Source organism: Aquarana catesbeiana, linkage group LG07, assembly GCF_042186555.1.
Source record: "Aquarana catesbeiana isolate 2022-GZ linkage group LG07, ASM4218655v1, whole genome shotgun sequence".
In the NCBI taxonomy this organism is placed as follows: Eukaryota; Metazoa; Chordata; class Amphibia; order Anura; family Ranidae; genus Aquarana; species Aquarana catesbeiana.
The window spans coordinates 68,944,658-68,970,373 of NC_133330.1; the positions used below are offsets into that span (position 1 = coordinate 68,944,658).

General features: G+C 44.6%; 1 protein-coding gene across 1 annotated transcript in view; it reads left to right on the plus strand.

Annotated features, from left to right (window-relative positions):
* ACTR8 (actin related protein 8) overlaps positions 1-7,271 on the plus strand; it is a 33,039-nt gene extending 25,768 nt beyond the window's left edge. The window contains exons 11-13 of the mRNA XM_073592287.1: positions 1,627-1,888; positions 5,535-5,698; positions 6,892-7,271. Coding sequence (XP_073448388.1) covers positions 1,627-1,888; positions 5,535-5,698; positions 6,892-7,035 — 570 coding nt within the window. The 3' untranslated portion in view covers positions 7,036-7,271. The remainder of the gene's footprint in view (positions 1-1,626; positions 1,889-5,534; positions 5,699-6,891) is intronic.
* Positions 7,272-25,716: the final 18,445 nt, after the last annotated feature.

Genomic DNA, 25,716 nt, shown 5'->3' on the forward strand with positions numbered 1-25,716 from the left:
ATCAATTTAAATTAATATGAGTTTATTGTTGACCATTATTGGCACCTTTTTTAGTGCAAGAAAGCTCAAGGAAAATGCAGTCTGCAGTCCCTAACCATCTGTTGTATCACGTCTGCAGTCCCTAACCATCTGTTGTATCGCGTCCTCCGTCCCTAACCATCTCTTGTAACACGTCCTCCGTCCCTAACCATCTCTTGTAACACGTTCTCCGTCTCTGACCATCCCTTTTATCACATCTTCTGTCTCTGACCATCACTTGTATCACGTCCTCCGTCTCTGACCATCTCTTGTATCACGTCTGCAATCTCTTACTTAACCACTTGCCAACCAACCGCCGTCATTATACTGCGGCAGTTCGGCTTGTTCCCGCAAATCAGTCACGGGCACGAGAGCCAGAAACGTGTGTGTGTGTGTATACACACAAATCCCTGTTCTAACAAGAGAGGAGAGACAGATCGTCTGTTCCTACTAATCAGGAACAGCGATATGTCTCCTCCTCCAGGCAGTCCTATCCCCATACAGTTAGAAACGCATTTAACCCCTTGATTGCCCCATAGTGTTAACCCCTTTTCTAACAGTGACATTTACACAGTAATCAGTGTATTTTTATAGCACTGATCGCTGTTTAAAGGTCAGTGGTCCCAAAAATTTGTCAAAAGTGTCCGATCTATGTCGCAGTCCCGCTAAAAATCGCAGATCACTGCCATTACTAGTAATAAAAATGCCCATAAATCTGTTCCCCATTTTGTAGACGGTATAACTTTTGTGCAAACCAATCAATATATGCTTATTTTTCTCCAAAAATATGTAGAATACATATTTGCCTAAACTTATGAAGAAATGTTTATTTTTTTATTTTACTTTTTTTTTTTGTTTTGTTTGTTTATAGCGCAAAAAATAAAAACCGCAGAGGTGATCAAATGCCACCAAAAGAAAGCTCTATTTTGTGGGAAAATAAGGATGTCAATTTTGTTTGGGTACAACATCGCAGGACCGTGCAGTTGTCAGTTAAAACAACGCAGTGCCATATTGCAAAAAATGGCCTGGTCATTAAGGGGGAAAATCTTCCTGTCCTTAAGTGGTTGAACTTAAACACACTGCTAATGGTATTAGCAAAATTTCCATTCGGTGCACCTCTAGTAGACATGATACGGGAGATCAATGCTGCCTCACCAGTGTCCAGCAAATGCAGCCTTGCCTGTGCCCGTCAGATGCAGCTTTGCCTGTGCCCGAATCAGAGGGGCAATCTCCTGCTGTGTCACAGAGCTGGATTTGGATGACACCCGCGCAATGAGCGGCACCCGGAGCAGACCCCGCCCCCCTTTCAGCTCCATTATCAGCATTTTTCTTTTTTCAGCCGCATTCCAAACACTGTTTTTGGCTGATAATTTTTAGCCGCCGAAATTTCGGTGCACCACTAATTAGGATTGATTTATGGAACTTTCTGACTAAATCAGTTGCATTCTTTCTTGGTGAGTGTTATCCGCTCACAGATCTGTTTTCAGCCTGAAATTTCTCTTTAAAATTTAATATTTTGGTATCCATTACTTTATAACGTTATTCTCACAATATACCTATGTACACTATATACCTAATATATACCTATATTTTTATCTTAACTTTTAGTCTTCAAAGGCAGCTGCAGAACGCAAAGCTATATCCAAGCCTGGGATGTATGAAGATGCTCGAAGCCAAGCCATGGATATGTCTGAAAGAGGGCACTTGCTGGAGTCAGACCTGGGACCATCTCAGAGCGATTGTATGGGGGCTGGAAATGATGGAGAAGAGTCCACAGCCACATTGTTCTCCAGAAAAAGCATGGTGTCACAGTTTGAAGGGAAAGCTCTAGGACTGGATAAAGCAATTCTTCATAGTATTGACTGTTGTGGTAGGTCTTGTTTCTTGTTGATCCTACTCCCCCCAAATAGAGTTTGCTTGTCACAAACAACTAAAGAACATGTTAGATTATTGATTTGCTAGTACTGTGCTATTATTTATTGCTCCCCTGTTTATTGTATTAGAATACATTTTAAAAGCGGGGAATTTTTTTTTAAGCTCTTACAATTTATGAAAAGCAGGCAGCTCCAGACGACATCTGGTCACCTGCACAGCACTCTTGCGCTGCTGACACCCTAGATGAAAGTACCGATCGGCTTCCAGGTTGCTGGCTTTGACCCTGCCCTCTCCTGTTCCACGCATCTTAGTTTTGATTAGTGCCCTGGCTTTCACAGTGATGAGATGAGGAAAGTGGAAAGAACAGTGTTGGACCTGTAGGGTTATTTCATTGGTATTGCTGTCTTAAAGGAAAAGTCCAACCTGAGCTTGTTTGGCTGGGCTTCTCCTGTGACCCATTTTTCAGTAGAGAACGGTCTGAAGCCTGCTCTCTGCTGACGTCCAGGCACCACGTCATCCCGACTTAGGAAGTCTGGATCCGCCAGCTGCCTGGACTGATGGCAGTCTCAGCCTCTCAGTGAGCCGCTGAGACAGCCGCTCCCCGCCCCTCCACAGCTCAGCGCTCCAGTGAGCGTGGGGGAGGAGAGCTGCTGATTGACAGGCAGCAGCTCTCCACTTGGGGAGGTAAGAGAACCCAGCCATCGGCGATGTGCGGTGGCTCGGTTCTCAGTGAAGAAGCGGAGGGGGACAGATGCAACATCGTTCTGATGCTGCATCTACCTAGGTAAGTATGAATCTACAAAAATAAAACATACTTACTTTATATCTTGATATATTGACTTTATATATTGATGTTGATATAAATGATTTGGCTTCTGGACAGGCAGCTTCTACTAGGGGTGCGCATCTTCACTGACCTCGCGATTCGATTACGATTATCCTGTCCACGATTTGATTCCGCAATGCATCACGATTGCTGCGCTTGGTTTTCATCCAAAAAATTCAAGCAGTCAGAAGAACTCCAATTTTTTTATTTTATCTGTTCTTAAAAAAAAAAAAAAAAAAAAAAAAAAAAGACACAGCAGACCACTTAAAGAGGAGCTCCAAACTGCCCCAAAAATACTACAAGAGAGGGTCAGAGACTGCGGACATGATACAGGAGATGGTCAGAGACTGCGGACATGAGACAGGAGAGGGTCAGAGACTGCCGACATGATACAGGAGATGGTCAGAGACTGCGGACATGAGACAGGAGAGGGTCAGAGACTGCCGACATGATGCAGGAGAGGGTCAGAGACTGCGGACAATGTCCCCATAACGTCCCCCCAAGCGATACTGTATGCCATTTCATTAATTATGGTTTATGTATGTATTATTGTCTTAGTGATTGATTCACATCACAACTTCATTGCAATGCTGCATGTGTGGGGTCAGTGATGAGCGAAACCATAAATCATACCAAAAAAAAGTTATTAATGAAGTTGTGATGTGAATCAATCACTAAGACATACATAAACCATAATTAATGAAATGGCATTGTCACTTGTTAGGTCCACCATCAAGTTTATTTATTTTAAAGTAACTTACTTGTGCAGACAATAACTAACAATTGCTACAGGAGCCAGAGAGGAGACTACCTGCCTCCAATGGGGGAAACACAATACCAGTGGAGTGGCAGAACCTGGGGGTGCTCAGGAAAGTAGCACTGGATCTAAGTGTCAGGGGAGGGGGGGGGGGACTGTGGTGTCCACCAGCTCCCAGCCGCACAGAACGCCAGGGGATGGAACAAGGGGGCCAGCCATGTAGCCTCGATGCTATCTGGGGAGAGCGGCAGCACCGGCACCACTGCAGTTGGCCAGGTAGAGCGGAGGAAACCTCTCGCGGCTCAACTTCCGGGTTCCAGGAGCTACCGTCCCCTGACCAGCCACGTCACACCTCACACGGGCTCCAGCGAACACTGTGTTTCCCGACGTGGCTGGGGATGACCTCAGCGGAAGGGGGGCGTGGCTAACACCCACGGCTCAGTGTGGAGAGGCAGGGCACAGCGCTTTCAGCTACGTTCGGATGTGCGGGGCATAGCAAGGCGCGCAGATCGATGAGGTCATCCCAAAATCGATTTTTAGTGGTCGCAGAATCGCAGGCGGCCAAATTGTGATGCATCAATGCTACGATTAAATTCAACACCCCTAGCTTCTACAAGGATATGCAATTAGCGATCCTCCAGCTGTTGCAAAACTACAAGTCCCATCATGCATCTGCCTCTGGGTGTCATGCTTGTGGCTGTCAAAGTCTTGCTATGCCTCATGGGAGGTCCACTAAATCCCTGCCCTAGAGGATCTACACGGTCTCCTTTGCTTGTAAAGTAAGAACAAAAGGGTGAGATATCATGGGTTAGTGGCTGCTCCGTCCTTACTATAATTGAAAACCACATGTATCTCCCATGGGACTTTGCTGCAGCAAATAGAACTCAAGGTAGATTTCTTTATGTATAAAAATAGAAAATGTTTATTGTACAACAAGATAAAGGGGGTTATTTATCAAAGGTAAATCCACTTTGCACTAAAAGTGCACTTGGAAGTGCAGTCGCTCTAAATCTAAGGGGTGGATCTGAAATGAGGAGAAGCTCTGCTGATTTTATCATCCAATCATGTGCAAGCTAAAATGCTGTGTTTTTTTTTTTTTTTTTTTTTTTTAATTTTCCTTGCACGTCCCCCTTGGATCTACAGCGACTTTACCTCCAAGTGCACTTTCAGTGCAAAGTGGATTTGCCTTTAGTAAATAAACCCCAAAGTGTCTCTAATCTATACAGTCAATTCCTGGTCTGGTATTTGAATGTTCTGTCATACTCTCCTAACAGGGAGTGGAGATATCGTATACATAGTCTGATAGGTGAATAACCACCAAAATGTCCCTACATGTTTTGACTGGCTTGTAAAGTAATGTAACAAAAATTGAAATTAAACCGCAACACCACCAGGTCCAGATACAACTTTATTCCAATAAGTCAGTGGGTCAATCCAAAAAGTAACACTTTCAGGGGTCCAAGAGCACCCCCCTTCATCAGGGCTTGTTTGACAACATTGTCAATAGACTAGAAGTGAACCGAAGCCTTTTAATGTCAGCAAGCACAGGCCTTGTCAGCAGCTGGATTGCAGTCAGTCTAGTATATGCTAGTTCTTTAGCTTTGAGCGGACTTTCAGAAGTTATACATTTGTGGGTTTCCCACAAAAGATCTCTACTCCATGGCTTACCTAAATGATTTCAAGCAAAGTTAACACTTCATGGCTGCTGTGCTCCTTTTTCTCTTTGGGTTCTTCATCCTCTCTAAGGAAGACGTCTGTGGTGACTGGTGTGTAGAGATGTATGAGGCAGCTGTGCCAAGACTGCCAGACTGCTTCAGATCCATACACCTGTCCTCACATCCTCAAACAGCCCACCTCAAAGAGAATGCGGCCTTTACAGAACTCTTCTTTCTTCTTCCTTTTTTTTTTTTTTTTTTAATTTATTTTTTTTTTTTAATCCCCTTTTGTATGTTTTTAGTTTATAAAAAAATAATTAAATTTGCTAAATAGCCTTGAGAAATTTAAATATTGAAGCTATCTTCAACTTTAAATAATACCCTTCTCTGCTTTTGCTTTTAGCTTCAGATGACACCAAAAAGAAGATGTACAGCTCCATCTTGGTAGTGGGAGGAGGGTTAATGTTTCATAAGGCTCAACAGTTTTTGCAACACCGAATACTCAACAAGATGCCTCCATCCTTTAGAAGAGTTGTGGAAAATGTAGAGGTTATTACCAGACCAAAGGTAACACATTTTAGAAGTTATTTTTTTTCTTTGATTGTGTGTGATTTATAAGTCATTTTATTTTCTATTCTGATATTGAATGACCAGGAGAAGTAGTTTTTTTAAGTCATAGGGACACAAAAGAGAGGGCACAGATAGAAACCCACCTGACCAAAAAAAAAAAAAAAAACGAAAAAAACCCAAAAACTGAATTGGGCTAATTTCTGCAGCTGATGTCTGTAGTTCCCTGTACAGATTTGATGGGGGTAGAGGTATACCAGGGTGTGGAGCCATAGGAAAAGCCTAGGTATTACAGGCAAAGTACTTTATCATTTATTTCCTGGATTTATTTATGTTTTTGTTGATTTTTTTTTTTTTTTTTTTTTTTACATTTATTTGAGACGTTAACCGCTTTCCGCCGACCATACGCATATATGTGTATCTCTCTGTGCGGAGCGCACCCAGTACAGAGATCGGGCTCTCGCCAGCGATCAGGACCCGGGACTCCCAGTTGCGAGTCACCCCATTGCTGTGATGGCCTCACTGTGAGCCTGCCCGTGTTTTTCTTCCTTTTCTGAATGGAGAGGAAGATGCGTTGTATCTTTCTCTTCTTGCAAACAAGCAAAAAAAACATGTAAAAATTAATGAAGAATAAAGAATTCAAAAATAAAAATAGCTAGATCAAGGCTTGCTAGGGTTAAAGGTCAAAGGTCACAGTCAGTATATTTGGGGTAGAACATTTTTTTAAATTGGTATCCGTTATTGTCAGTGTTTTAGGCAGGATAAAAATAATGCAAAATGCGCACCATTGTTTTTGGTCCCTACAATAGTCAGGAGCAGGAGAATTTATTTTGGGTTGTTCTTTGGTGGTAAATTTATAGTAATAGCAAGAAATTTACAGCGAAAATGTATTATTATTATTTTGGGACAGTTTTCCTTTGATAATGCAAAAAAAAAGCAGGCAATTATCTGTTACCATTTACCTCCAAAAGAAAGTCCAATTTGTACTGAAAAAAAAAACAAAGTATAATCCATCTGGATACACAAAGTAGTTGTGATTTTATATGTACGGTTTTACTAACACATGTCAAATTTGCGAAATTGTGCTTGGACATTATAACATTCGTTTTACCCCAGTCACGAAGGGGTTAATGGTACCTGTAGCTTTCTCATTTTTGGAGCATAACTATTTCTTCTGTGTTTGAATACCATAGGACATGGACCCACGGCTGATTGCTTGGAAAGGGGGTGCAGTCCTTGCCTGTCTGGACACTACCCAAGATCTGTGGATATACCAGAGGGAATGGCAGAGGTTTGGAGTGCGCATGCTGCGGGAGAGAGCTGCCTTTGTCTGGTGATTTAAATGGACCCAGTTTAATATAAATGCAGCTGTGGATAATCCAGTTATAGACTGAATGGGTAACTGGGACAAACTTTCTGTAATATATTCTAGTCTGCCTAGCAGCAGATAAGAGAAAATGTGAGTGGGATGTTCTGACCTTGTAACATGTTCTATGTTTATTTTTTTACATAAAACTGACTGAACATTTCAGTCACACAAAAAAATTAAAAAATTAAATAATGGTTTTTTTTATATGTGTGTGCGTGTATTTAGTTGAACTGACCTACAGGTGGCAGCGTGGGATTGTTTTATTCTCTTTTTGACTTATTTTTGTATGTTTCTACAAAGATGGAACGCAAAAAAAATGAGAACAGGAGGCAAGAATTGTATGTTATTCAAACCTATGGAAGCATTTACTCAGTTCAAAAATAGGATCATTCCATGATTTGTATTGTTGGATCATTTTAATTGAAGGAAGCCTGTTTAAGGGAAATATGGGGGATGACATTGCTGACATCCTTCTAAAAAAAAAAAGAACAGCCTATCTGGCTTTTCTGGCTTCGGTAGTCTGAGTCACTCACCCAAAGCAGCATGCAGCCAGTGAAGCCGTGACTCTTGATATGTATGCTTGTTCCAAGCCACCAGGACTCTTATGCCGTGTACACACAACCGGACTTTTCGACAGCAAAGGTCAGATGAAACGAATCCGCCGGACAATTTGATCGTGTGTGGGCTTCATCGGACCTTTGCTGTCTCAAAATCAGATGGACTTTAGAAATAGAACATGTTTCAAATCTTTCTGACGGACTCGAGTCCGGTCGAAAAATCCTTTCGTCTGTATGCTAGTCCGATGGACGAACAATGACGAAAGGGTAGCTATTGGCTACTGGTTATGAACTTCCTTATTCTAGTCCGGTCGGACTTTGGTGTGATCGTGTGTAGGCAAGTCCATTGCGTCGGAACTCTGTCGAAAGTCCGTCAAAAAGTCCTTCGGAGTTCAGTCCTTCGAAAGTCCGCTCATGTGTACACGGCACTAGAGTTGGAACTGCTAATAAATACATGGTTTCTATATCCAGAGCATTGTGAGAGCACCAAAATCTAGGTAGCTTCACCATGCAAACGGATGGTTTTGCTGTGGTAGTCGAGCTTTAAAGCGAACCAGCACATTGCCGTCTTTATCGAATAAATGAGATAACACCAGTGTTAATTTTGGAAGCAAATTTTGATTTAGTTTTAGTCTTAGGACTAAAATGGCATTTTAGTTTTATTCCCATTTTAGTTTTCTGCAATTTTTTTTTTTTTTTTTAGTTGTGTTTAGTCGACTAAATCTCAAGTACATTTTAATAGACTAAAACTAATTTTAGTCGTCTAAAATCTAATGGGTGTAGTTAAATTGTAATGCATTTCTCTACAATTTCCAAACTCATTCTATACTACTGCTGGAGTGAAAAATCTAATATGTTATGGACAGTGGTCTGAAGAGGCCTGTAATGCTGCACAGTGCTAGATGTGGTCTCGGGTCTGAGGGATGGCCTGTAATGCACAGTGCCCTGGATTACCAGGATTCTGGTGGTCAGAGGAGGCATGTTGTAATGCTGCAATGTGCTGGATGGTGGTCTGAGGGATGGCCTGTAATCCACATTGCCCTGGATGCCACTGCCAGTGGTCAGAGGAGGCCTGTAATGCACAGTGTGCTCTGGGCAGACGGTGGTCTGAGTGGAGGTGAGGCCTCAGGCCTGCTGTATCTGTAATGTACCACAACTGTTATTACTGTACATTGTCTGCTCTGGGCGCCTAGTGGCACGGTCGTCTCGTCAGGATTTGGGACTCGAGGAGGCCGCAGCCTGGCTGGCCTCTAATGCACAGTGCTCTCACTCTCAGGTCTCTGTCAGTTGTCTTGTCACAATGCCCTTGCTTGCTGGGAGCGGATTGTGGAATCAGGCGGAGATCTTTGAAAAACCGGAAATTAGTTCACAAAGGTAAATGTCCCTGCCTAACATTTTCGTCCTAATTATCGTTCGTTAACTAAAACGGATCTGATTTTCGGCAGTTTTCATCAGTGAACGAAAATGTGCTGTTACTGTACTTTGTTTAGTTTTCATCAGTATAAAAATGCCGCTGGCTAAATCTTTGCGAAAACCTTTTTTGTTGACTAAATTAAACATTACTACAATCCCAGTTCCAAAAAAAGTTGGGACTCTAATATCTACATAAAAACAATGCAATATAACAATGCAACTCTCATAAAACAGATTCACTAGTCTGCGAAAAGCTGTGTCTTTTGTCCTGGTGCTGTGTGCAGCCACTAATAGACACATATGGGTGACTGCAATTGTATGCAGCAGGTATTGTGCGTTCGGATCATCACGTCTGTACCACTTTACGCAAGAAATTATGAATACAGTAATACTTTGGATTACGAGCATAATCCGTTCCAGGAGAATGCTTGTAATCCAAAGCACTCGCATATCAAAGCGAGTTTCCGCATAGAAGTCAATGGAAACGAAGATACCGTATTTATCGGCACACTTTTTTACCCTGAAAACAGAGGGTAAACTGTGCCTGCGTGTTATACGCCGATATCTATTTTTCTCAAGTCATCTTCCAGGACGGCACACCTGAGAGATGAGGGGCTCCTCCCCACAGGAAACACAATCAATCAACAGCTGTTTTTAAGTCCACACCCTTCCCCCTGATCCTCAGTTTTTGATTGTGTTTCTCCCTACACGGCGAAACTGTTTGTTTTTTTCCAAATGACCAAAGCCTGGGGCTGGTGGTCTCCCCCTGGGAGCCGGACCAAATGCCTGGGAAGCCTCTGGGTCTGGCGGGATATATTTATCCTTCCCGGGGGGTTCCCCTATCCTTTCCTCAGGGGGGGGGGCAGCAGAAACTGGGTAAGCCCCCTGAGAGCTGAAGGCCCCTGGGTACAGTGGTGTCCCCAGAACTTCAGGGGCCTTTATCCTGTCTCTCCCCCCCCCCCCCCCCCCCTTACCTGTCCAGACGTCCGTTCAGACGGGGGTGCTGGCCGTCGGTTCTTTCCAGGGGGATCGTATCCCCTGACTCCTGGGTCCCTGGTAGCTCGCGTGGGCTGCTGGGGAGGGCACCGCCTGAACAACCCGCGTTCTTACCCAGAAGGGAAGGCTGAGAGTCAGCAGGAGCAGGCGCCCACATCCTCCTTTCGAGGAGGCACCAGTTTACTATGGTGAATGTCTGCCTAAACCACCTCAGATGGGAATGAGGAACGTACGGCATTGCCCCCCCCATGTGTATATACTGACTGGACAGTGCAGGACACAGCCTAACCTTGCAGCTCCCTAAAGGGACAGCAGTTGTGGGGGGGGGGGGGGGGGGCACTTTGGCGGCTATCCTCTTTGCATGTGGACCATAAGGATGGAAAAGCAAGCCCGGTGGCTGTGGCAAAAGGGGAAGACGACAACGGTGAGTCAAAAATCCCCAATCCCAGCCAGATTGTTTCTGGGCATTTGAGATAATCTCCCCTGGGGTCTGGATTCAAATAGCCCAGAAGCTGTTGCTAAAGACACCAGCCACAGCTCCCTCCTACATCAGAGATGCTGTATGGTGGACAAGTGGTGCAGAGGAGCGAGTGTGCCTAAACCACCTCAGATGGGAAAGAGGTAGGTAAGGCATTTTTTCCCCTTCCACCTGTATTTACTGAGTGGTGCAGTGCAGGACCTGGGGTCTCCATAACAAAATAGCCCAGAAGCTACTGCTAAAAACCACCAACCACAGCTTCCTCTTATAGCAGAGACACTGTGGTTATCACAACAGTAGGTTGCCAGCCTCTCCCTACATACCCGGTTGTGGTACATTAGTAGGGGTGAATACAGCAAAGAGGGTGACCTGGTAGAACAAAGAGTTCCTTACTGGCCAGGTATACCACTGAACAAGTTATTAATGGTGCAATGGTTGAAGGATTCAGGAGTAAGCTCCCTTGCTCAGCAGGTGCACTAGGTATCTGGCCCTATTAGCCCAGCTGCTAGGAATCTGCTTAAAGTTGCTCCAAGATGCTTAAAAGCTGACCTAACTTTCAACAATGTGGCAGGGACCAAGCTTCTGTGTAGCACAGTAGGGGTTCCCTTGTGACAGATCCTCCTTTTGGGGGTTGCTTGCTATGGGTAACTTTTCATAAGCTCCAACCTCCCACTCCACTCTTACATTGTGGTTATATTTTAATGCAGGGGGTAAGAAAAACCTTTTTGTTGGTTTGGGCTACAGTCCACTCAGTGACAGATCTAAAAGCGATTTACCATAAATCGTTTTTCCTATATCCTTTGATTAATGATTTTCTGTGCAAACATATGCAAGAGCTAGATGGCTATATGATTGCTTCTTTAAGGGCTGCAGGTGGCTATTTACCTCCAGGCTAAATTGGTAACCACCCTTTTTAGAGGTCTTATATTGGTCTCTAGGGCTGGGCTCATTGAGACTTTAGTTACTGATCAGCCCCACCCGTGTATGAGCTGGCTAGCGTTTGCTTAATCTACGGAGGTAAGGTAGGACAACAGCTACTATAGTAAGGTGTCCAACCATTTTAGGATTGGTTCCTTCACTGGTGGTGAAGGATTAGTATCTACAGCCCAGGCTATGCCTATGAAATAATTTGCCCCTGTTTGGTTATTTCATAAAGGGATACACCATGACTCCTTCTTGGCTGCTCACCAGTAGACCTCAGTAGTGAAGGTTTGTCCTTGCTGGGGTGTTTGGCACAACTAAAGTACACATTGAGATTTGTGACATCTCTGCTGAAGCTTGTTGGGTGTCCTTTATATCCTAAAGGTACTGCTTTGTTTGGCTACAGATCAGAAAATACAACAGGGAAGGTGGTCTGTACTTTCTGGTTTTGTGCTGCACGCCAGAAACGCACATCATTGAGTCTGGTTATGACATTTCTGCTCATAATTGTTATATTGCTGCACATCAGACCTACACAAGATTGGGGTCTGTCTGTGGGGTTTTTGTGTCCTGTATTACTGCCTTATTGGTTGCTTATCAGAAAGGCAGCAGGAAAGATTGATGGCAGGGGTAGTACATATACTGCCTTTGGTAATCGGTACAGCACCACAAGGTGGCGTCGTGCTGATTCAGACAGGGCTATTAACGGCAATAGCTGCCGATTTTAGGCATGCAATTTGACATGTGAGTCGCATGCCAAATTGCTTCAATATGGATGTGCTATCTCTATTCAGAATTGTTAGATTGTTGCACATTAGAGATGTACACGATTGAGGTTTGTCTGTGGGTCCTGTATTACTGCCTTATTGGTTGCTTATCAGAAAGGTAGCAGTGAAGATGGGTGGTCCTGATTTTGTTGGAAAATACAAATTGAACCTGTGCCATGGGTAGTACACATACTGCCATTGGACGTCGTGCTGATTCAGACAGGGCTATTAACGGCAATGGCTGCCGATTTTAGGCATGCGATTTTGACATGTTGAGTCGCATGCCAAATCACTTCAATATGGATATGCTATCTCTATTCAGAACTGTGATATTATTGCACATCAGAGATATACAAGATTGAGGTCTGTCTGTGGGTCCTGTATTACTGCCTTATTGGTTGCTTATCAGAAAGGTAGCAGTGAAGATGGGTGGTCCTGATTTTGTTGGAAAATACAAATTGAACCTGTGCCATGGGTAGTACACATACTGCCATTGGACGTCGTGCTGATTCAGACAGGGCTATTAACGGCAATGGCTGCCGATTTTAGGCATGCGATTTTGACATGTTGAGTCGCATGCCAAATCACTTCAATATGGATGTGCTATCTCTATTCAGAACTGTGATATTATTGCACATCAGAGATATACAAGATTGAGGTCTGTCTGTGGGTCCTGTATTACTGCCTTATTGGTTGCTTATCAGAAAGGCAGCAGTGATGATGGATGGTCCTGATTTTGTTGGAAAATACAAAATTGAACCTGTGGCAGGGGTAGTACATATACTGCCATTGGTAATCAGTGCAGCACCACAAAGTAGCCAGTGCGGATTCAGACAGTGCTATTAATGGCAATGGCTGCCAATTTTAGGCATGCGATTTGACATGTTGAGTCACATGCCAAATCACTTGAATATGGATGTGCTATCTCTATTCAAGATTGTTGTTGCACATCAGACACATACAAGATTGAAGGTTGTCTGTCCTTTATGTCTTTCATTTACTGCCTTATTGGCTGCATATCAGAAAGGACACAACAGTGAAGGTTGTTTGTCTTTTTCTGATTTGTTTTTGCTGCTCAGCAGGGAGACACATTGAGGGTGATGACATCTCTGCTCAGTATTGGTATATGCTACACATCAGACATACACAAAGATTGAACATTGTTTGTGTCCTGTATGTCCTATATTTACTGCCTTATCGTCCGTATATCAGAAAGGCACAGCAGTAAGTGATGTTTCTCATTGATCTTCCTTGCTGTTTCTTAGGTATACACAGTAGGGGGTTGTTGGCTGCACTCCTCCAGGGAGCCACAGCATGGGGACCCCTTGTTTGTTTGACCCGAAAACTGCTTTTCCTGCGACCTGTGTAATCTTGAGGTCTGTGGTTCCGTAAGCAGGGACTGCTGGAGACGCTGCGACCTGGAGTCGCACAGTCACGAATGGTACCCTTTGGAAGCCATAGTATATGACTTCTCATGCGTCTTGCAGTCCCAAGTGACAGGTTGGGTCACACGGGTGTGGGAACCCTAAGCTTATCTGTCCCTTCTGGTTCAGGTTTTGCAACGCTGCAGGAATACTCATTGTGGAGTTAATGCCTTATTTTGCAGTAGACCAGAAAGATCGCAGCTGTAAAGGCTGTCTGTTGTTTCTTTGTTTTTATGTTGCTGCACAGCAGAAGTACTCAATATTGAAGCTTGTTGGTACTTTCTGTTTCATATTGCCTTACCTTATGGCACTTCAGAAAAACACAATGCTGTAGGTTGCTTGTGTTCTTTCTCTGTTGGTTCTATGTAACTGCACTACAGAACTGCATAACAGGAAGGATTGTCTTATAACTGTACTTGGTGGTTCGTCATAAATACGCAACACAGAAGTTTGGGTCTTTCTGTCTTCTCTTTATAGCCTTGTTTTGCTGTATATCAGTAAAACACCACTGTAAAAGGGGGTTCCCGTCCTTTCTGTATTTACCAGTTATGACCTAGCTAGCTGCACTTCAGAAATGCGCAGCATTTAAGGTGTGTTTGTGTCTTAATGCTTACATATTGGCCGCACATCAGAAAACCAGACTGTGAGGTTCAGATTTGGGTCTCTTCCCATATTTGATATTTTGGTTTAGCTAGTCACACTCAGATACACAACATTGTTGTCTATGCTTGTGTCCTTTCTGTCTAAATCTATTGTGCTATGTCCACAATCTGATTTTTTATTTTTTTTTTATTTGTGATATTAATAATACATGTATCACCTTTTTGTATTTCAGCCTTCTCTTCCGTGGAAGGGCCAGGAGTTCTGGCTGCAGATGTCACATGTCAGAAAGCCTCGACCCCTTACATTCAGGGATGCCAGAGCCATTTCCTAGGGTTAAAGCCCAGTAGAGTTATGGGTCACTGGAGGAAGGCGATAATGCATCGCCCTGTTTAATAAGAACTTGGGAAGTTCGGTTCAGAGGAGTTTATGGCCTGAAGATGAAGTATAAACATGTATACCCGACCAAATAGCTTACAGCTCGGTGCATGGCCTTCATTTTGCCCTTCTAGCAAAACTAGATGTAGCAATATGAGTGTTCTTCTCCTGCTATAGATGTGAATCTCCTGAGTAGGCTCTCAGGCATAAGTAAAACTATAGATTGGGGATGCCTTAAACCCAGGGATTAAGTTTTTGTTAATCTATTTCCCTTAAGTAGGTTTCCCTTCAGTCTTTGCTGACGTAAAGATAAAAATGAACAAAAAGGGGTTGTCTGTCAGGGGCCCCCCCTTTTTTGGCAGTTTTATTTCCCTGGACAGGGTTGTGTTAAGACAGGCCCCCTTATGAATCAATGTAGTGTCCTTGTCTTACAACACAGGTCTCCGATTAATCTTTTTAGTGGTTCTAAACAACACCTATGGGCAGACTAGGCCATTGTTGGTAGATGTGTGACAGGCAACATTGATAACCCACAAGTTTAACATGTTTTCTGATTCCATCTTTAAGAGCCCACTCCACCTAGATCCTGCATCCGAAACAGAGAAGGCAGGGACACCGGTGGAGTAGACCGGCAGATCAGCCGCATGATCCAGCTAAGATACCTTCATCAAGCATATGGAGTAAAGGTAAAGCTTACTGCAGAACCGAGGTTCGCCAAGAGGGTCTTGCAGTGGTCCCACCCTAAGGTAGGCCTGAGGTACTTGATTATCCTCTCAGGTGTGCCGTTCTGGAAGATGACTTGAGAAAAGTACTAGTTACTTACCGGTAACTGTCTTTCTGGGAAATCTTCCAGGACGGCAGGCCTACTTCCCACCCGTTGGAGGAGAGAAAATTTTAGAACACTAGAAGGTGAGTACCTATGAGGAATGATTTCCCTTGTGAACCAGGTTCAGGAGTTACTTCTCTACAAACTGAGGATCAGGGGGAAGGGTGTGGACTTAAAACAGCTGTTGATTGATTGTGTTTCCTGTGGGGAGGAGCCTCTCATCTCTCAGGTGTGCCGTCCTGGAAGATTTCCCAGAAAGACAGTTACCGGTAAGTAACTAGTACTTTTTTAATCGGGGGGGGGGGGGGGGATCGAGCGGTCCGCCCACCTCTCCTAGCCCTGGGACAGCGCTGCCAGGACAACTGCAGAAAACGCACTCTGCCTGCCCACTCCCACACGCCGCTCCCCCATGCCATTATATGTGAATTCAAACCCCTCCACCAACGCCACTCTCCTCCTCCTCCCCCTCCTTGAGTGTAGCTTTTGATTGGAGGAGGAGAGCGGTCATGTGACTGTCAAAGAAAGAGAGGAGAGCAGTCACATGACCAGGACCATGGCGCCAATGGAGGTCTTCAATAGATCCACAATTGACACTGGAGGAGCGGCACACGAGAAGGGTCCGGCAGTAATGGCCTCTATGCTCCAGAGCATGCTGGCAAAGGTATGTATATTTCTTCTTGACTTTTACTTTAATGTCTGCTGAGGGATGTTTCTTGTGCACATGTGTGCACACCTTTGGATATTACTCTGCCTGCAGTTCCTTTTTTCAACTTTTTCCATATTCTGTTTAAAACTGCCCATCACCCTATCCTACCCTATCATACATTCAATAGCTCCGATCCAGAGCATGCTGGCAATACCATCACAGGAGACTGGGGGGTCTCCTGGGAGGGCAGAGGAGGAGTGGGGCTTTATAATGAAAGGGCTCTGGGGGGCTGTGGAAAGTTTTTTTTTTTTTTTTTTTTTTTCCTGAAACTTCCCTCTTAAAGTTAAGGTGCGTGTTATACGCCGATAAATAAGATAATTTGTTCCGCATTGACTTCTTTTGCATGCAATACCGCATGTGGCCAAAGGTGGGGGGGCGCCGGAGAGCCTCGGAAATACTCGGGGACCGCTCGGCTGAACTCGGGAAATGAGTTTTTCTGAGTGTTCCAGAGTACTTCCAAACGGCTCTGGCGCCCCCGCACCTCTGGCCAAATGCAGTACTACACACCACATTGGCAACATTAGCTTGAATTCTGCACGTTTTGCGAGACAACACTCGCGAACCGAGTCAGAATTTTTTTTAAAAGTTGCTCGTCTTTCAAAACACGCGTTACTCGTTTAACCAAGGTTCCACTGAACCTGCATACAGCCACCTTCACCCATTAATGTCTATAGGCAGCTATAACCTGCATCAGGACATCCCGGCCACCAAAAATATGCAGCGTGTTTATGCTGCATGGGCAAATGCGCCCATGTGCATGAAGCCTATTAGTCACTTCCCTGCAAAGTGTACTTATATGTTCTCATAGGTCAAGGTTTGCTCAGGCCTGGTCAAAATGCCTGTTTTTATTGATTTTCACACTCAAGAGTTAACACAGCCTCTGCAAGAGAACAAACCTAAAAATGATGTCTTCTGCACCTATAAGGCACTATTAATGCTTGCTGATTTTTTACAGACCGGAGTAAAAAAGGTTTGCTCTACTTATTTACTTTTTATAGTCTGAATATATTTTATTAATATAGAACTGAATTAGTAACTGGAATCAACCCATTGTGAGTGCAATGCTCTGCAGGCTCCTGTGAAAAAAAATATTTTTTTTTCCTGCACAAATATGTGCAAATTTATTTTATTTTTTTCACGAAGGCGAAGCCTTTAAAAGAAAACTGTCATGAGAGGAATACAAAAGCTGCCAATATGTTGGTCTTCTGAAAATGCTGGTACTGTGAATTTCAAATTCCATACTTTGAATTCTGACTTTTGGCATGTCTTTTTATGGACCTTGTTTTGTGCACTGGTCCAAATCATTTGGTGGAGGGGGGTATTATGGTGTGAGGTTGTTTATTCAGGGGTTGGGCTTGGCCCCTTAGTTTCAGTGAAGGGAACGCTTAAGGTGTCAGCATACCAAGACATTTTGGACAATTTCATCCTCCCAACTTTTATGGGAACAGTTTGGGGATTGCCCCTTCCTGTTCCAACATGACTGCACACCAGTGCACAAAGCAAAGTCCATAAAGATATGGATCAGCGAGTTTGGGGTGGAGGAACTTGACTGGCCTGCAGAGCCCTAAACCTCAACCTGATAGAACACCTTTGGGATGAATTTGAGCGCAGACTGCAAGCCAGGGCTCCTCGTCCATCAGTGCCTGACCTCACAAATGTGCTTCTGGAATGGTCAAACATTCCCATATACACACTCCTAAACCTTGCGGACAGACTTCCTGGACGAGTTGAAGTTGTTATGGCTGCAAAGGGTGGGCCAACTCAATATTGAACCCTATGGACTAAGACTGGGAGGCCATTAAAGTTCATGTGCGTGTAAAGGTTGGCGTCCCAATACTAGAGTTATATGTAACGTGGGAGGTATCTTGTAGTCCTGAAAATTGGCCTGGGCAGGAAGGGGGTGAAAGTGTCCAGTATTGAGGTGGTTAAAATGTGTATATTACAGTGGAAATGTCTCATTGTCCATCTATTTATGGGTGAACTTTATGGAAGAAACAAATTACATTCAGCAGTTTGACTTTAATAGCATGTTCATGCATGTTGCCTTCAGCTTGTTGGTGCTATGTCATCAGGCCTGGACTGGCCATAGGGCAGACCGGGCATTTGCCCGGTTGGCCTGTGGCTTCCGGCCCGCATGTCTGGCTCTGCCGTCGCGGATTCCGACATGCAGGGCCGGCCGCTGATGTTCTGCGCTACATGCAGGGGCCGGCAGCTGATGGTGGTGGGAGGAGCGGAGGCATTCTCCGCCTACCATCCATGGCAACCCAGGCCACCGCCGAACAGAAAGTCTCTGTTCGCGCATGCGCCCTGCAGCCGACGGGCACCTGGCAACCAGGACGCCAGGAGAGAAGGAGGGACAGAGAAGCCGAGGAAGAGGTCGCTTTGGGGAGGCGGTGCAGTGCCCGGGGGGTGAACACAGGCGGCCGTGCTGTGACAAGGGAGAGGTGAGCTTTGGGATGTCAGCGTATCTACCCCGCTTGCCCCCCTTCTCCTGTCAGCAGAGCACGACTCTCATCTTATTTGGCTGCTCAGCTTGTTGCCGATTTGCTTCTGTCCCCATTGGCTACAGTGGAGGGCCAATCAGAAGAGGCTAGCAGTGCATCATGGGACATGTAGTACTGGAGGATTGTAAGCCCCATTGTTGTCCACTGGCAGCAGACTTCAGCCCCCAGCATGCACTCTGCTGGGGGAAAGGGTGAGAGCCTGGAACCTGGGAAGAAGCTGAATGACTATTAAAGGAAAAAGAGAGGGCTGTGCTGGGGGAAGCCAAAGAGAGAGCCACACTGTACCCACACCACCAGAGAGACAGTGCCACCACCACGCTGTACCCACACCACCAGAGAGAGAGCCACGCTGTACCCGCACCACCAGAGAGAGAGCCACGCTGTACCCGCACCACCAGAGAGAGAGCCACGCTGTACCTGCACCACCAGAGAGAGAGCCACGCTGTACCCGCACCACCAGAGAGAGAGCCACGCTGTACCCGCACCACCAGAGAGAGCCACGCTGTACCCGCACCACCAAAGAGAGGGCCACGCTGTACCCGCACCACCAGAGAGAGAGCCACACTGTACCCGCACCACCAGAGAGAGAGCCACGCTGTACCCGCACCACCAAAGAGAGAGCCACGCTGTACCCGCACCACCAAAGAGAGAGCCACGCTGTACCCGCACCACCAAAGAGAGAGCCACGCTGTACCCGCACCACCAAAGAGAGAGCCACGCTGTACCCGCACCACCAGAGAGAGCCACGCTGTACCCGCACCACCAGAGAGAGAGCCACGCTGTTACCCGCACCACCAGAGAGAGAGCCACGCTGTACCCACACCACCAGAGAGAGAGCCACGCTGTACCCACACCACCAGAGAGAGAGCCACGCTGTACCCGCACCACCAGAAAGAGAGCCACGCTGTCCAGCACCACCAGAGAGAGAGAGAGCCACGCTGTCCAGCACCACCAGAGAGAGAGAGCCACGCTGTCCAGCACCACCAGAGAGAGAGAGCCACGCTGTCCAGCACCACCAGAGAGAGAGAGCCACGCTGTCCAGCACCACCAGAGAGAGAGAGCCACGCTGTCCAGCACCACCAGAGAGAGAGCCACGCTGTCCAGCACCACCAGAGAGAGAGAGCCACGCTGTCCAGCACCACCAGAGAGAGAGAGCCACGCTGTCCAGCACCACCAGAGAGAGAGAGCCACGCTGTCCAGCACCACCAGAGAGAGAGAGCCACGCTGTCCAGCACCACCAGAGAGAGAGAGCCACGCTGTCCAGCACCACCAGAGAGAGAGAGCCACGCTGTCCAGCACCACCAAAGAGAGAGCCACGCTGTACCCGCACCACCAAAGAGAGAGCCACGCTGTACCCGCACCACCGGAGAGAGAGCAGGTCAGTGTCACTGGGCAGAGTGCGCACAATAGGAGACAGACAGTACTAGCATTGTATGGCCACAATAGGATTGGGACATTGTAATATAAAGGGGACTGCACTGTAATCATTGCAGTGCCCCTTTACGGTGCAGTCCCCTTTATATCACAGGGGGTGCTAGAGGCTATACAATATATATCAAGTGCATTGAATAAACATATCTTTGTAATACCAGAAAAATTGGGAAATAAACACTATTAATAGCAGTTCACATTAGATTACACATTGAAGTGATAACAATAGTGATGATAGCAATAGTGATTGATTGTCCCCATAAAATGAGTGATTGAAGTGATTGAAGTGATATCTGGCAATATTATCACAGTCTTGCTGTTGTTAGAAAAAGGTTTTGCATCACCAGAAGAAAATAGAAAAGAATACACCTCGAAGTAGTAGATATCTGCTTACCAGATACCAATGACTCCTTTAGTTAAAAAGAGAGTCACTAGCACTTGCGCAGGATTGTGCCTGCTCACATGGATGGCTGGATTGTGGATGGTGTTATAGGCATGGATCGTTCCCGTCACACTCATTCAAGATATGGATATATAGGAAGCAAAAACAATCTCCATAGCGTAAAACCATTTATTAAAAATATAAACAATAAAATAGCCAAGTGGCCGCTTACATTGGTGAGTGCCTACCGGGCACTGGGGCTGCTTGCATGTCAGGGTAACTTTGCAGTCAGAAAAAACCCTCCAATCGCTTCCCTGAAGACGTTCATAACGAAACGTACGTGGAGCGGTACGTGGTCACATGTCCTATTGTCTTACAACATCCGGATCCTTTGGCTGTCCCCCTGTGCGGGCTGGAACGCACGCCAGCTAGGAGGAGATATGGAGGGTTTTTTCTGACTGCAAAGTTACCCTGACATGCAAGCAGCCCCAGTGCCGGGCTCTGTAAGCGGCCACTTGGCTATTTTATTGTTAATATTTTTAATAAATGGTTTTACGCTATGGAGATTGTTTTTGCTTCCTATATATCCATATCTTGAATGAGTGTGACGGGAACGATCCATGCCTATAACACCATCCACAATCCAGCCATCCATGTGAGCAGGCACAATCCTGCGCAAGTGCTAGTGACTCTCTTTTTAACTAAAGGAGTCATTGGTATCTGGTAAGCAGATATCTACTACTTCGAGGTGTATTCTTTTCTATTTTCTTCTGGTGATGCAAAACCTTTTTCTAACAACAGCAAGACTGTGATAATATTGCCAGATATCACTTCAATCACTTCAATCACTCATTTTATGGGGACAATCAATCACTATTGCTATCATCACTATTGTTATCACTTCAATGTGTAATCTAATGTGAACTGCTATTAATAGTGTTTATTTCCCAATTTTTCTGGTATTACAAAGATATGTTTATTCAATGCACTTGATATATATTGTATAGCCTCTAGCGCCCCCTATCTTTCCAATATTCCAATTTTTTTTGATTATTCATAAAATTAGGGGAGCAGCTTATATTGGTTGTATAACACTTAATAATTTAATTTTACTTTTATTTGTATTTTTCACTGCTGGGAATGTTTTTTTTACTAGTGTATGTGATTCACTTATGGTATTTGGTTATTGACACCACTGGCGCGGAGGTCATTATTATTTTTTACTCTTTATATCACAGTGTCCCTGCACATTACAGGTGGAGGACCAACACCAGCCACCCTCGCGAATGTCTACAGATGCCCCCCAGTCCCTCTGGAAAAGTTGGCTGCTCAGTCTAAAATGCCTGGGCCTATTTTTTGTCCCAGTCCGGACCTGTATGTCATTAATGTGAACAGTAAATCAATGCTGTGCATCTCAAGCACAATAATATGCAGATGACAATTGGACACAGAGTGGTGAATTAGCTGTAAGTTTAGGTTGGTGTGCCAACTATTTTTAGGAAAATAACCAGGTTGCATACTGGACAGATTTAATTGTGACCGTGCCTTTGGAGCAATGAAGGCAGTTCTTAGTCCTGACAGCTGTAGATATCCTTTTGTGTACTGCATGTTCAAAAGACACAAAGAAAAGTACAAAGCAGTCTTTAATGCTGGTTTAGTACTATGGTGGAGTAGGTACTCGCACTTCAAAAGGTTGAGCACCCCTGTACTAGAGGGTGGCTACATTCAATCTCCATGGTCCCACTGTATGTAGGAACATAGCCACCCTCTCTTGCTCGCTCCTGAGATGGACTAGGGTCTAAATACTATGGACAGTGGGACATGAGAGCTGTTTTACCTAACAACAAAATATTGTCCATCCATTTCTGAGATTTACACAGCTCTGTCTGAATTTTCTCTGCTGCAGGTAAAGCTGAATAAGTATGGCAATTTTTTTTTTTTTATAGTTCCATTCGTCCAATTTGAACCAATGTAAGCAAGTCATCTCATGCTTGTGGGATCGTTGTGGAAACTGGAAATCACTGTAGCAGGCACTACTGTGAATTTCAGCTTTTAGATCCTGTGCCGAGTGACTACCCTGTGACTTACTGAACACAGAAGGTCGCTCTCTTGCTATGGGTACCATTTAGAGAACACTTTACATTTTTTCAATTCATGCAAAAAATTATCTGAATGGATGAGGTGGTGGTTGTGATGTCACTGCACCTTTACCAGTCAGAGAATGCTTTGCATTCACTAAGAAAATGCTCCCTAAATGGCGCCTGGGCCAAGTGAGAAACCTCCTGTGTTCACAATGCAGCAGGGTAGCTGCTTAGCACAGGACCCAGAAGCAAGTGGAAATTGATGTAGTAGTGGTACCCATAGGTATGGTATGTACATACTGTTATTGGTCCAAACTTCAGGTTTAAAAGGGTAAGTTCACCTTTTGTAACAGATTACACATGCACCTGCCCCCACACCCCAACCCCTGAGTCCCTGTTTTGACAGGGAGTGGGGGATCTTCTCCCCCTGCTCGCTGCCACAATCTAAAGAAAATGCAGCCGTGTCATCCATTCACATCTTTTTGTGTTCAGTGAATGGGAAAACTACAAGTCCCGATGGGCTTTGCCTCTTCTTAATGAACTACCACAGCGCGGTTGAGCGCTCTAGTAGTTCGTTGTCTCTTCCTGTCAGTGTATACCTACCTGTCCATACGAGGTACAAGCAGATAGATACATCGACAATCTGCAGGAGTCCTGCATATCACCCACGATCTGCTGATCGTGGGTGCAATTCTTTACAGGCTCCCAAATAAAAAAAAAAAAAAGAAAAGGAAAAAAAGCATATTTTATTTTTATTTTTTTATCCTACAAAAAGATGTACATATTTGTTTTCTTTTAAAAAGCTGAACTTATCCTTTTAAGTAACACAAATCTCGTCTCTTCCTCAGTCTGTGACTGGACAGTGAAAGGAGAAGCAGCACATTCTTTGTTGCTCTGCTCTCATCCCATCAGCATGCTCAGTGTTAGCACCTGAGTACTACAGCACACCATATGGGCTCCTTCTGCTTCTTCTACTTCTCCCAGCCTAAGTTCTTCTTATAGGGAATGGCTGATATTTAGTCATATTCAGTTACTGCTTGCGCTACAAAATACATTTGATGTAATAATGAATTCAGAATTGTATTCCACATCTGCCTGGAGTTCAGTTTTGTAATTAACGCTGATAAACACGTCCAGCGTTCACACCTGTCAGTCGTTTTTATATCTTGCACTCTTCTCCATAGAAGGATCGGGAAATCTCTATTTGCTTCCCCAATTTGTGACCAGTGTTCAAAACCCAGTGGCCCTCTTGCTAATATTGGGCCAGTATATAGCTTTATTAAAGCAGAGCTCCACCCAAAAGGGGACGTTCTGCTTTAAGGCCTCCTCCCCCACTTCTCTTGCAGTAATGGCACTTATGGGGAGGGGGAGAGCAGGTACCTGATTTTGACAGGTACCCACTCCCGCTTCAACCTCATAGGCGATGGGAAGCAGAAGTTCTCGCTCCCCCCCTTGTGGTCATGAGAACAGGTGACAGGTCTAAGAAGACTGTGGGACCATTTTACATTGCACAGCACGGCTCGTGCATGTGCAGTGGGCACGCGGCTGTGATGCCGGAACCGAAGACAGAAGAAGAAAGGTGAAACCGGCTAGGGTAAGCACATCGCTGGATTCTGGGACAGGTGATTGCCTGTTTATTAAAAGTCACAGCTACAGTTTTAAACTTTTTAAGCTGATGATATTTCCTGACATACTGATAACCAATAGTGGGGGCATTTAAATACCTCTATATTAAAGCAGAACAAATTGTATCTGAGCATCACAAATTGAAAACACGTTTTAATTCACTTTTAATATTTACAGCAAACTCACCCATCCATCCATGTCTCCATGCTTTATTTTGTTGAAAAATATCCCCCTAGAATTTATAGTCATCTCGAGTAAGGGCAGATGATTCACGTAGCATTTACTTCCTGGAATCCTGAGACAGCCTCTCCTCTTATTCTGAAGACAGCTGGAACGTATGACATCATTTTGGCCTAGACCAGAAACCAGGAAGTAACTGAAGAAATGTAAAAAAAAAAAAAAAAAAAAAAAAAAGTTTACAACAAGCAGATACAGTTAAAGTATTCATACCCCTTGAAGTTTTCCACATTTTGTCATGTTACAATCAAAAACGTAAATGTATTTTATGGGATAGACCAAAACAAAGTGGCACATAATTGTGAACTGGAGGGAAAATGATAAATGGTTTTCAATTTTTTTACAAATAAATATGTGAAAAGTGTGGCATGTATTTGTATTCAGCCCCCCCCAAGTCAATAGTTTGTAGAACCACCTTTCGCTGCAATTACAGCTGCAAGTCTTTTTGGGGATGTCTCTACCAGCTTTGCACATCTAGGGAGTGATATTTTTGCAAAATAGCTCAATCTCTGTCAGATTGGATGGACAGCATCTGTGAACAGCAATTTTCAAGCCTTGCCACAGATTCTCAATTGGATTTATGTCTGGGCTTTGACAGGGCTATTCTAACACATGAATATGCTTTGATCTAAACCATTCCATTGTAGCTCTGGCTTTATGTTTAGGGTCGTTGTCCTGCTGGAAGGTGAACCCCCAGCCCCAGTCTCAAGGCTTTTGCAGACTCTAACAGGTTTTCTTCTAAGATTGCACTTCTCTCTTCTTTTGCTGGGTACCTGGTGACATTATATAAGATAAGGGCGATGCATGGACAGATATGGTTATATGGGGTGTCTCAGCCAATAGGCAGGGGTTTTCTTGGGCCCCTTATATATTTGGGTGGTGTCAGGTGAACACTGTTCTGTGCCACCTGGACGGCTGTCTGGATGGGCGTGTGTTGAGCTGCCTGGACTGCTAGGCCGGAGTTTGAGCCTATCCCGGGGACATCTGGCTCCTAGGAGGTGCCGCACTCTTTCCATTTTCGGATGATGGATTGAACAGTGCTCCATGAGATGTTCAAAGCTTGGGATATTTTTTTTTTATAACCTAACCCTGCTTTAAACTCTCCTCCAGTTGTATTTATACTGCGACTAAATTACACACAGGTGGACTCTGTTTACAAATTAGGTGACTTCTGAAGGCAATTGGTTCCACTAGATTTTAGTTAGGGGTATCAGAGTAAAGGGGGCTGAATACAAATGCACGTCACACTTTTCAGATAATTATTTGTAAAAAATTCTTAAAACCATTTATATTTCTCCTTCCACTTCACAATTATGTGTCTT